This window comes from Caloenas nicobarica, chromosome 2 (assembly GCF_036013445.1).
Source record: "Caloenas nicobarica isolate bCalNic1 chromosome 2, bCalNic1.hap1, whole genome shotgun sequence".
NCBI lineage: Eukaryota > Metazoa > Chordata > Aves > Columbiformes > Columbidae > Caloenas > Caloenas nicobarica.
The window spans coordinates 66441560-66455361 of record NC_088246.1 but is presented as its reverse complement, the minus strand read 5'-3'; the positions used below and the strand labels follow the sequence as shown (position 1 = coordinate 66455361).

Below are 13802 nucleotides of genomic sequence, written 5' to 3'. Positions count from 1 at the left end.
TCTTCACAGGGTATCAGTTTGGAGAAGGAAGCTCTGTAGGATTTCAACCCCCTGCAGAAACTATTACTAATGACCCAGATGACCTGGAATCAGACCTGCAAAGCTGAGCACTTCAATAGAAATGTAAGATATTAACACTTCCTTTTCTGGCTAGACCTCAACTTTTGTACTTTACATGAATAACTATATTACTCGATTTGTGGAAGACAGATATACCAGAAATTGCTACATTGCAGTTAACAGTTTATGACACTCTATCCTGTATCTGCTTCTCTCCAGCCTATGCAACTTCGCCAAATGGAGTAACAAAGGCCAAAAATCTTTGCCAATGTTTGTGTTTCTGAACTCAACTCAAACAAGCTGTCTGTCTGACCTCCTGGTCATTCTGAAAATACTTTGAATGTGTCAAAAGTTGGTGTAAATCACCTTATATTCTTTCTTTAAAAGGGCAATCATTTACTTCAGTTTTGCAAAAGACTGCAGAGGGCCCAAGACACAAGCTGTGGGTGTTTCAAGGCACAACCTTCCAAATCCGATGCAGGAAGAGCCCATACCTGTACTCTCTGCCTACCCACTTACCATCACGGTGTCTACGGCGTTACTCAGTTAAAATACTTCCATGTGATAAGGCTACCAGTTCCTAACACACCCTACCCACTGTCTTACTAACTTTTGGGGGGCTGAGACCCTCAGCTGGGACAAGCAGCTGTAGCTGACTTAGAGCAGCTGAGGACACAAACCTCACGTGCTCACCTTCACCATTTTCTCCTAAGCAGGAACTCAGTGGGTTCCTTCCAGACCAGCCAGGGTCGATGACTGGCCAGCCACGTACTAGTGTTACTACTTACCTACTGACTCATGCTTGATTAACTGCAAATCTTTACAGACCTGAGCTAGAAAAAGGGGTTTGTATCTCAAATACATCCCTGTGGAGGCATGGTAAGCTAGCTGCCATAACACGTACCCATTTTCACTGTCACTAACTTGCACAAGTGAATATTTCACACAGGGAGATGCGACACGATACAGAAAGTACAGTTAATTTTCTCAGGATTAATATTTAACAGTATTAGCCCGACTGACTTCTAGATGAAATATTTCAAATCTTAAATGACTTGGTAAAAACCTGCCAGCTGAAAAAGACACTCCTAGTCAAACAGCAGGCCTGGACTGGCAATCAACTGGAAAGCCCTACAGCTGTTCAGAATATGCAAGCACTTCTAGCAGAAACCAGACTATTTCTTAAATTCAGTAGAGCCATATCAAATGGCAACAAGCATTCTGTCTCAAACCTGCTCCATCGTGCTGAGGTAAGACCCAGGCTTGCAGACTCTCAGCTGGCTAGAATGAAAAATTATGACCAAATTTGCCATACACTGAGATTTGCCTATAAAAAATTGCAGCAATTAATCCCAAATTTGTGAAATTGTAAACAGAAAAAATGATGTAGTTGTTAGATATATTCAGACTCAAAAGTAATGTTACTTGTTTAAGAGACCCAACGCTGCTGAAGGATCAAGCCCTTGACATAAAAAGGAAAAAATGAATGCAGGTTTCGCTCGTATGGTAAATTTTTAAATGCTTGTTACTTCACAATGCGTTAGGTCAGCCAACAGATGATTTTAAATATTCCTCGATTTTGAATATTAAAATATGACAGAGCTCATAGTTCTAAATTAGTCTGATAAGCAACTTAATCTGTGCTAATGGGTTTTCAATGGTTCAATGATACCCTCTTAGACTCTGGATTCCTGTTTTTATATCATCTAATTTAATGCAACGTTCTGAGAACCACGCATTGGCAGCAGCCCTGGCTATAAATCAAAGCTTCTTACTCAGAGAGACCAGGGTTATGACATCATACCGAGGCACTGGGTAGAAGACAATGGTCCTTCTGTGTGGGTCTGAATCTGGGAGAAATATTTCAGCCAGTTCTGCAAGCCCATGTTTAAACGAAAAGCCTCTCTAGCAGGTAAAAAGTTAATATATCAAACACTGAAGAAAAATAATAAATCATGCATGTTCAGTAAAGGGAGTCAGAAAGTGCTTAAATATAAATTATATGTATTTTTTGACAATTCTAACAAGTCTGTTTGCTTTTATACTTTAGCAATCCAGATGGGTTTTTAAACTTTTTGGGGGGGGTGCCATTAAAATATGTGAACTGAGAAAATATAATCTTATAAATTAAACAGATGTTTATCCTGATTAACATTAAACTAACAATTTCACATTTCCACATAGTATTATCAATGCAGACATTTATGGCACTATATTTATTTTGCCCTTAGTTTGAATGAACCTATCAAACAAAATAGCCACCTTTCACAGTGGAGACTATGATGTAGTTCCTTGGCACCAGCACACAGATTTTGGTTAGCATATGAAAATCAAAACATTACTGTTTTATCACGTGTATACACACGTTTCTTCAACTTCTGAACTAAATGTCTCCTAATTGGTCAGAATTTGGGATGAGACTTTGGGGAGTGAGGTGGCCCAATCTCCATTACTGAGCTGGGCTCTGAAATGCTGTTTGTGCCTTCCGAATCCTCCCCCGTCAATCAGCTTTGAGCCAGGCAGCACACCTTCTTCACCACCACCAAGATGTTCCTTCAGAAGACACTGCACAGGTCACCCCAGCTGCTGCCACTGCTCTGCTGCTGCAGAGACATGGCTAGGGATGTGGACACATCTCTGTGTGCAGGTTAGCCACTCTGGATTCGTGCAAAGACAAAATCCTGGCTGCTGTGGCAGCATCACTTGGATCCAGCAGGCTTGAGCAGAGTGAGGACCTCATGCCTCATTTTGACTCTGGAGCAGTCTGATGCTGGGGAGAGGCAATGGGCTGGTTGCCCTCAGAAACTATAATTCCCCCTGTTTTGTAACACAAGAGCAGCAGAGCAAAACTTTCTGAAATGCCCTGCCAATAGCGCAGCAGTGGTAATCTCAGTGACAAGAGACGGGCACTCAACCCCAGGGATCTCCTGAGACAGTCACTACAGGGGCCTTTACAGGTGCTGTCCATGAACTGGATATTTCTCCCCAGGCACCAATTCAACTCAAATGTTTTTTAAAAGTCAGGGTGCTATCAAGCCTTGGCTTTTTAGTTAATAAAACCAGAGCACAGTGACTCAGAAACAAAGGGAGCCTCGCAGTATCAAGAAGCTGCAGGCAGTACCCATGTGCAATTGCAGCTTTTATCTATGCAAGTATCTGAACTCATTCTCTTGTGCTAATACACTGGTACTGCTCCTTGAGAGGGCAACCTCTAACACATGCCTGCCTGCCCACTTTGGGTTTATGTTTATATATTTTTATGGGATCTGATGCATATGTAGAGTTTTACACAAGAACAGCCTCCAGCTGTTCTCAGCCAATAATCTCGGACAGTGCCATTATCTGATTAGAAAGTGTTTTCCAGCTAACTCATTTACTAAATGCTTTTTAACAGCTGTTAAACTATTAGGTTTTTCAACGCATATTTATGAGAAAGAAGATTATATATGGTAGCTTGGTGCACGCATTGTTAAACCAGGTGGGGAGGAATGGAAGGCAGGTGGAGGGCATTTGGGTTATGTTAGTACAGGACATACGCATTAGCTTTCTTTCAAGAGAAAAGGGGAAAACTCTTAAAAGACCCGATTTCCATCATAACACCTTATTAAATCCTACGATGTTGCAAACAGTAAATCAAGTCCTGTGGTACACCCACTTGGGCTGCTCTGCCACTGCTCCCACAGCGCAGCATCCATCCCCACTGCTGCCTTAAGCAGGAGGTTCAACTGTGCACAACACCCAGGCTGCAATGGCCAAGGCCTTCCATGTCATTTCTGTCAGACATGTTAAAATTAACTGAGCTGAGGTCTTTTTTGATGATGCAGCACAACATTACACTGCCAGCACTGACATTACTCATTGGTGAAGGGTTTGGAGAGGAAGCCGTATGAGGAGCAGCTAAAGTCACTTGGTTTGTTCAGCCTGGAAGAGAGGAGACTGAAGGGAGACCTCACAGCAGCTACAGCTTCCTCACAACAGGAGCAGGAGAGGCAGGTGCTGAGCTCTTCTCTCTGGTGACCAGTGACAGAATCCGAGGGAATGACAGGAAGATGTGCCAGGGGAGGTTTAGGTTGGACATGAGGAAAAGGTTCTTCCCCCAGAGGGTGGTGGAGCACTGGAACAGGCTCCCCAGGGAGGTGTCACGGCCCCAAGCCTGACAGTGTTCAAGAAGAGACTGGATGATGTCCTCAGACACATGGTGTGAGCTGTGGGGTTGTCCTGTGCAGGGACAGGAGTTGGACTTGATGATCCTTGTGGATTCCTTCCAACTCAGGACATTCTATGATTACTCCTGCTCTCCTGACAAGAGGAGAAAAGGAAAGTAGGGGCTGTGGGCAAGGGTCCCGCAAGGCAGCAGCGGGAAGTCCAAGGTTCCTCATCCCCAGCAGTTTTGTGGAAAGCTCTGCAGGGACAGGCTGGCAGGAGGGCATCTTTACTGTGGTAGTCTTACCCCTAAATCCACCTTGTCCAGAGAGGTGTTTGGACCCTGCTGACCTCAGCCATCTCTGCTCTGACACGGTCTTTGTCTTCAGAGATGGATGCAGTCACTCCCACAGCCACCAAAACACAACCTCGCCTGTGCGTTTCACCTCCAGCAGCCACCAATACCATGTCTCCTTTAGGATCAACCACTGGGCTAGATTAATAATGATCATCAGCCACTCAAAGAGAACAAAAATAAGCACCTCCTGTAATCCAGCCCATGTAATTCTAAACCCCATTCTCCCTCACACAAGTTTTACCTTTTGGCTTTTAAGCTAATTGGAAGACCCTAAAGCTCACGCTTATTAACATATGAATGTGAAATCACTGGGAAGTAAAGGAAGGAGTTCTTGAAATGTTCACGCAGAGGGGTTTGGTGACGGAAACTACAGGCTGGGTTTTGTCATCTGAAATGGCATATTTGAAAATGAGGTACTGCCAAAAGACAACTTTATGCACTGGAAGTTAACTATTATGGGTGATCATTGCTGCTGCAATGAAGTCTGCTGGTCAGACACAGCTAGGCACTTCTATGTGCTCGTCCATCCCTGCCTGTTGCAGGGACATCTCACAGGTAATGCTCCTTCTTGGCCTTCCAGATGAAGGTGGAGCATTGCACAGTGAGGCAGAGATTTGCCTCTAAAGATCAAGATGACTGCATCTGCAGGTCAGATGTTCCTGGCTAGGCTCTGGTCAACAGCCAAAACAGGATGTCACCTGCGCGAAGCCTGGGCAGCTCTACTGGAGACCCAGCAACTGGGAGCAAAACCACCCGAAGGTTTAACACTTGTGAGAGTAATGCATGTCTCCTCTGCTCAACTGCAGACCTCGCGCAGCTGCTGGAAGGGAGGAGAGGAGCTGATGTGCCCAGCAATGATGAATTTTGTGATCCTCTTAAATGGAAACAGGACTCTGACAGAATCCTGCCTGCTTTTTGTCACTTTGTTAAACGTCAAAAGTAACAATCAGCCACCTAGCAGCCAAAATGAAATAAACTGTAACAACACATCATGTAAAAATGTGCAACTGTGATTCATATTTTCATCCAAAATAAAATCCCCCTGGGACAACCTTTTCCCCACTCCATCCCTCCTGTTGCCTTGTCCTGATCTGCGCAGGCTTTGCAGCAGCCCAGCTACACCCTGGGCTGGATGGAAACATGTACAGCAGGTCTTTGAGGCTTCAAGCCTGGCTCAGCTGCACTCAGTCCTCTCACACGTGGCTCTGGGAAGTCGGCGCTGACCTAAGGCGGGCTTGGGCGTAACACACTGCTATGGACTTCCATGCCCTCTCCTCCGGCTCCCCAGGCCAGCTGCAAGGTGCTGCCCACTGTGGCAGTACCACGGTCATGTTGCCACAGGTTAGGAGCATTTCACAACCCAGGCACTGAATTTGGCGCCACTTCCCCAGCTGCCCCCAAACTACCTCCGTTTCATAGACACGGCTAGGCTAATAATTTTGCCAGCCTCACGCATGAAAATTCAACAAATTCAACAAATAACTCAAGAGGTGAGAGGTGTCAGGAGATGATCAGTAAAAGCTGTGCTCTGTGTCATATTAGAGCGGCAACACTGCATCCTCATTTTATTGTTTTCTGCTCAGGTAGCCAATGTCTCCTTGTAACTTAGAAAGTGAGCTGTGGGCGGAAGAGCCGAGGTGAAATAGAGGCACAGCTGCTCAACGCAATCACTAGAAAACTGCTGATTGTAGTCATCTGTGGGGCAGGCGGGAGATAATTTTAGAGCCGAAGCAGGAAGTCAGGAGGATGCTGACAACAATGTGTGGTGGGCACCGCTCACCCTTTTCAGAAGTGCACCAAGAGCTTCACTTTCACACTGCCAGGCTGTAAGCAGCAATACTAGGGCACAACTAGCAACCATGGGCAGGCTCTCAACACAGCTCCCGTACCCACAGATTCAAAGGATCTCTGTCCCCATCAAGCCACTTGTCTACATGGCCAGTTTTCCGAGGAGCTCAGCACCCTGGGGCTTGCGCAGGTGCCTGTAGGGAGGCAAAAAAACCTGCAGAAAATCTGGCTTTACAAGTGAAGGCTGTACACTTGGAAATCCGACCCTACAGGTGGTGAAACACATCGCAAAATAAAAATTGCCCAGCATATCAACACCATTTTAATAAATGCTAGAAGTAGTGAAACATTTTTTTAATAATGCTTTGACAATTAAGAAGCCTGACAGAAACAGAAACCGGAAATACTTTATCATCAACTCTTTGCACAAGTGTACTTTTCATACCAGTAAAAGAAAAACATCAACTTTCCTTTTTCCATATTTTTAAAAATTTCCTAGGCAAACTACCCTGTCTTTGCTTATCAAATATCACTACTTGTCTAAATAGAATGAAAAGAAAAAACTTTTCCGTGTTCACCATTCTCGATGTCAATGTTCATTAGATAACAGAAATCATAGAGAGCATTTACTCCTATCTGCGAAAAATAAGTTCTTGAACACGTTTCCTCTATTTTGATGTACCTACTTAAAAGAAATCTGAATAAGCAGAGATCTAACCCTTATCATTCAGTGTGTTGTTTAAAGTCTTCTGAGCTGCAGAACTCCTTCAGCTTTCTTAGCAGATGAAAGCACAGGATTTGGAACCACAGTATGCATGTCTGGTTGCTTGTGTGCTTCTTCAGCCTCTCGAGATTAGTTTCTACTTCAAATGTTACTGCTTACATCTAGTGATTTCAAAAGACTATCCCTCCTGTTTGAAATGCATACAGGGGCCAATGGCATGATAAATTCATAGAAGCAAAATGATAGCCAGTCATAAACAGAAACAAAAACTAAGCATTTTTCCAGAGGGTAGAGTTCACAAATGCAGGATCCACCAATGGTTTTCCAGAATGTTCTGCTGTACATAATGGAGCTGCAGAGCATCCCTGCACAGAGCTGCATCAGTGGAGGGACTTTAAAAGCCAAATATCCAGGTGTCTGCTCATTATGTTTTGCTCAAACTCCCGACTGCTGCGTCTGGTACCGTGTCTTCCTCCTCACATTCTGAGGGGATGTGGCAATGCAAAACGTATTAGTACTGTGAGAGCTGTGAGTACTATTAGAGCTGTGAGAATTCACCTGGGCCAGAATGGTATGGAAACTACTTAAATTTCTGTGCCAGGCATGTCTGGGGAGGAGTCTCAAGAGCCTATAGCCTGCAAGTTCCGATATGCAACTGATATGCAATTGCTCAGCAATGCACAATATTGAAGCAATAGTAAAAAAAACAACATTACATTAATTTCTGTACAGTATAGGCTAATATAGGATTTGGGGATTACTCAAACTCACCAGAACAGTAATTCAAAATTTCAATTAAAAGTGGATTACAAATACTTAGGTTTATGGTCTGTCCCTAGCCAAAGACTGAAACAAGCCTGTTTTCCAGAACTTGGTTCTCATCTGTGAAGCATCTAATTTCTGTTTAGTTTTTTTGTTTGTTTTTGTTTTGTTTTGCCTTTTTGTTTGTTTGTTTAGTTGGTTTGTTATTTAAACTTTTCATCTACAGAGCAGTAAGATTTTCATTTTTACAGCATTTTTTTTATTTCTGAGGCAGGAATCTTCAGCAAGTAAGTCCCGGCTCTGCAAAACACCTGAGCCTACACAAAGGAAAAGTACAATCCTGCCATATCTTCACAGCATGGGAGAAGCCTTATGGTGGTGAAACCGTAACGTTCTGCTGGAGAAAGCAGCTTGTGCTAGCTGCATGTCACAGAGCTGTACTCCACAGAGATGCTACAGGACCATCCGCAGGAGGTGGCATGAGTGAGACCACGTGCCCCTGGATCCACTGGCTGTTTTCCCCTGGGGAATGAGGAGAAACAGGAGCTACAGGAAAAAAAACCCTACTGCTCTGCAGTTTTGGTGGGAGCCACCCAGCAAGCCCATGGCTCTCCTGCTGGCTGCATTGTCTGCACGTGCCCACACCCACCCCAGTTGCACGGCCAGCAGTCTCACACAATATTTAGGCTTTAGTCAATATACAGTATTTTGCTTTGGCACACTCCAGTTGAGCTGTAAAATACATGCCTAATGTGCGTCATGCAGCTTTTAAAAGATCCCTCATGCAGAAATACCTGCAAAATTACAGTAGGCACAGAAATGTTAGCATTTTGACTAGTCCTAAAGCACAGAAGTAGTTTACAGGATACCATCTGATTTGTGTAAAACCACATCTTAACACTTGATGATCACTCTGACATTTGCTTATCAAAAACCTATACCTTCTATGTTCATGAGATTTGTTTTACAAGGGACAAAGTGTTACCTGGACCGAAATAGTGCTTTACTCCTTTACATTTTTTTACACTGATCACTCAGTGGTTGTTGACTCAAATATTCTTTTCTTCATGAGCTAAACTTTGGTTTTCTACAGTTTCTTGAAACATGAAAATAATGTTGTGACTGAAATCAAATAAAACAGAACATTCTGAAATGAAATATAGCAGCGTAAATGACTGATTCAGTCATTGTACGTGGTTTCTGACTATGTAGTCAAGGTGATCGTACCTATCTTTGAAAGGCACAGTGGAAGCAACCACCAGCAACATAAGGGCAAAACCTCACCACTACAACATAAGCATAATAAAAACATACTATACTATTAATTCTGATTATTTCAGCAGCACAGTCACTCTTACCACTGTTATGAGAGAGTTTGCTAAGAATATATGATGGTTTTCAACTACTTATATGCACATTTACATATATATTAAGAGAACATGAGTGAAGAACCAAACAGGAATGGGAGGAAGGCATATTTACTATTCAATACCTGCTTCCCTTTCCTTTACTCTGGTGTTACATTTTTTCTTTCAGGTTTCCCTACACTGAAACAAAAAGATTTCACAGGAATTTAAATCGGTAAAGCAGACTAAACAAGATTCCCAATGTTTTCAACAGTGACCATAATTAAAGATGTCTTTGCAGAATAAAGGCTAGGCTGGTTCTCTGTTGCCTGTCACTAGGTAGCTATTCCCATCCCTTCACATTAAATGAAACATCAAATGTTTCAAACTCGGAACAGTGGTAGGATAAACCAACTTTGCAGCAGTGAATACTACTCCCATGGTTTAGAATAAAACGGTAAAAAATTACCTATGTAAAGGCTGGAAACAAAAGATGCTGCACAATAAACAACAGTTAACAACAGGAATGTATTTGAAATATGCATCAGGATAACTTGGGTGGCAAGGCAATACCTGTAGGCCTTTGCAACAGATTTTTGTTGCTGAAAAGTGTTGTGCAAGAGAATAACAACTCTTTTTCTTTCCGATTTAAGAGATGAACAGTCTTTAAATATACACATACATACCCACTGGGGATGAAGTTTGCATAAGTAGGCTGATTCAGTGAAGCATAGCTATGCAGCACATACGCAATAAGTAGTCAGTTGCCCTTGTCGGGTTTCCTGTACTTTTATTTTAAATTGAAGTCCTGATAAAAGTCTGGGGTGCATGCAAGCTAACTACGTGAAATTCCAAATGCATATTTTATGGGATTTCACCTGCAAAAAGTTGGCAAGTCTCTCCAAGTCATGTGACATGACTCAAGTATAGCTTTGTGGGAGATTCCCTCAGAAGGACTGTTTTCACTTGGGAAGTCTACAAAAAAGCATGAACCTCATCATTTTTCTAAGTCCTCTTCCTTCCAAAACAACAGCAACAAAACAACCACCTTCTTTCCTACCTTCCCCCCAAAAAAAAGTGTTCTCAGAAAAAAGAGCCATTTCAAATTAAAAAAAAAAAAATCTAAAATTACTTGCTATTAAATTCTTCATACAAGCCTGCTTGGAATTCAGCTACTGGGAGTACTCCACATTGTCACTTCACAGCCACCAATGTAAGCTTCCAAAATAAAGAGGCACACGAGTTTCTGAACATTTCCTACACATGAAGCATTTTGTATGGAACACTCTGATCTCCCTCCATATTGTGCTTTTCATTGTGACCCAATAGCGGCATCAGCCTCAAGCGATATTTTCACCCTGCATGAGACAGTGAGGTGCAGGATGACTGGAAGGAGAATCCCCATACCACTTTTAGCTCAGAGCCACAATGCTGTTGTGCAAACTCAGAAGTATTATTCAAATGCCATGTACCCTCTGGGGCCACAAAGTCACACCGAGGGATGATGGCAACTTAGCAGAGACCTCAGTACGTCCACGATTTGTGGCTAGACATGTGAGTTTGTGTTGGGGGTCTTCAGGTCCCCAAAGCAGAAAAAGTCCTTGTTCCAACAGGTCTCTGCCACCACAACAAAATAAAATAATCTGCAGAGGAGGTCTCTTATGTGGGAAGCAGAGAGAAAGGCAGCTATTATGGTTTGATTCTCTCATTTGATAGCACCAGGTATACCTCCAAATTACTCAGGTTACTAAAGAATTATCAGAGCCATATATCTAAGTAATCATCATTATGTCTCATTTTTACTAGCAGAGATAAGGAACATATTTTGTTACCATTAGCAGGAAGATAGGTGAAAAACTGGTACTGGCTTCTCTTTCTCTTTCCGTTGCAGACGTAGAAGTTGACCTGAACAGGGCTGGTAATTCTCTGATTGCGGAAAGGTGGTATCTCAACCACCAATGAATTCTGCAAAAGCAATGAATCGGAAAGTCAAGGCACAACTCAGGCAGTCGAGCTGTACAATAGTATTCAGATATTAATCCTGGGAAGGAGGTGCCCGGGCTCACAAGGAGGAACACACTCTCTGCAGGGGAACTGGTGGGCTTCATGGGTAGGGATGGCCTCCCACCACCCCAAGTGTCCTCTGTGTCAAGGACTCCAGAAGTAGGGAAATAAGATTTTAGCATAGCTCACGTCTTTACAAAATCTCTAGCCTTCGTCTTTCCCATTTGGACAGCAAATATGATACCATGTAGGTACAAGGCTCTGCCCCTCCTGCCTCTGACAAGAATCTGGGACAACAAGTCAATTGTGGTCTCTAACTCAGCAGGAGAATGAACAACTCCTCGGTTGTCAGTTCAACCCCATTATATCTCACCCTAACACAACTTCCTTTGAGAATTAGGACAGGTATATGATTATTCAAATATTTCCATTTTCCACAGTGAAACTTTTTTCATACTACAACTCAGGAAGCTTTAAGCATGCTAGTTTCTGTGGATGGGAGATCCTGCAAGAACATCTAGCGCTACAAAAAGAAGGGCTAGAGAACATGTAGATGATCTTCCACTGTCAGAAATCAAATGCTCCAGCATGGGGCTAAGGAACAACGTAGCTGCTAGGGCATCAGCTTACACAAATGCACAACGAAATCTGCTATGACCATCAAAACCTCTTTTGGCACTTTTTGAAAGAATAAAACGGAACGCTCATCTTAGCATTTGGCCTGCTTTCAGTTGGGGTCTTTAAATTGTTTGCCTCCATGTCTCCAGCAGGTCTGCAGCTATAACAAACCGTTGCATATAGCTGCAGAGGTGGAATGGCAGCCACATTTTTCACTTACAGCCATGGCTGAGGGAGCCACACTTCTCCAACTGTGGGGCTGAACTCCTATGAGGGGACTCACATTTCTTCTGCCGAAAGTAGACGAAAGCCAAGGAAAATGATCAGAAATTGCTTTGGGATCAGGGGGAAGAACTGACCCAGCAAGACAGAAGATGAGCAGACGGGCTGGCCCATCCAGGACAATGAAAAAATATTTTCCAAATGGTCTCTCCTACTTTTGGGATAGCTTCCAACGACGGCTTTTTACCTCACGCTCCCATTAAAGAAAGATTTCCAGGAGGGGAGGCCTAAGTATTTGTTCTCTTTCAGTGGGGAGACACAGTGCCAAAGCCTTGGAAATCCCTCTATAGTAACAGTGCTGGAGAAGGCAATATATATTTTTCATCTTGATGTTAAAATATTTAAGACAGACTTACTGGCTTGCACATTTCTTTGTCCGTTTTGGCTTCCATTTCCCACACATGGTGACCATCTAAAAGACAAAAGAAAAAGATATCTAGTTCTGTCTTTTTTTCTTCTCCCAAGCCTACAAACAAATGACTTTTGAAAAAAGATCTCTTCGAAGGGGCACCTCATATACGAAAATCAGCTCTCAAAATGCATTGCCCACACATTGTCCAACCCAAGGCCATCTGGGTAAACTGTGACAGGAGCCCACTTAGTGTTTTTTGAAGGAGGGAGCCACAATCCAGAGTGCATGATAATACGACGGGGGAAAGCCACTGTGAGATTTTTCTGCCATTAGTTTGGACAAATTATGCAACTGCTCTACACTTCAGTTCCCCAAACTTTAAGGCAAAAATACTGCTACCTATGAGGCCATTTGATTATTACCTATGCAGTAAGTCATATTCAACATTAATATTAAACAAACCAAACCAAACCAAACCAAGTAGTGTTAAGGAAGCTCCTCAGCCATGCAGTATTTGATTTTAACATACTCCTAGTCTGGCTTGTCATAATTCTGCTGATTGGAACAAAAGGCAAGGCTATAGGCTGGTAATTATAGCTTTTGACTCCGTTTTAAAGTTGGTTTAGCTCAGCTACAGTGGCTCCACCTACAATGTTCTGGAGCTGCTTCTAGTGGTGTGTTGATTCCTCCTAATTTACTGTATTCCTGTTTCAAGTAACACAGATTTAAGACACAGCTATCACGTTTTCTGGAGACCTGTCTTTTGGAAGAAATCGGCTTTGTCTGGTCATTTTTCCTGTGCCTCACTGGTACAGGAGTCACTGGTCAATAACAGTTTTTTTCTCCTTCCTTGCAGCTTCAAAACTCAACAGCAAGGAAATCAGAAAAAGAATACAAAACGTAAGGTTTCCATTCTGCAGGCCTAGAAAAACACAAATGTGTACTAAAGGCCACAAGCATACTGCTGTCTAAACTGGGCAGTGGGGACACATGTAGCTTCATGAGTCCCACCACTGTCAGATGTCACTGGACTGAAAGGGAAAATGAGACTTCATGTCATCTCCTTTGTATATTTATTGCAGCATTGGGACATGCAAATGCAAATATTAGCTATTTTGAACTTCATCACATAGATGTGGGACTGCCTTAGAAAAACAGCTCTCGGCAAGGTAAAAGAGTGAATGCATTTTTTCTTCTCTCTTCGCTTTCATGGCCAGGATGGAGGTGACGCATTTGGAACTGCCTGATTTATTACAAATGTCTGTAAATAATATTTTTGTGTACAGCTGTCCTACTGTGAAAGGAATGCTGCTGAGGGACTAGCCCTGGCAATTGTTTTAGTGTCCAAAACCCCCTTCTATTTAA

General features: G+C 42.9%; 1 protein-coding gene across 5 annotated transcripts in view; it reads right to left on the bottom strand.

Moving 5' to 3' along the window:
• NFATC1 (nuclear factor of activated T cells 1) overlaps positions 1-13802 on the bottom strand; it is a 115987-nt gene that overhangs the window by 36232 nt on the left and 65953 nt on the right. For all 5 annotated transcript variants that reach the window (XM_065628664.1, XM_065628666.1, XM_065628668.1 and 2 more), the window contains exons 7-8: positions 12442-12497; positions 11014-11146 (exon numbers count right to left, since the gene is read on the bottom strand). In XM_065628664.1, coding sequence (XP_065484736.1) covers positions 11014-11146; positions 12442-12497 — 189 coding nt within the window. The remainder of the gene's footprint in view (positions 1-11013; positions 11147-12441; positions 12498-13802) is intronic.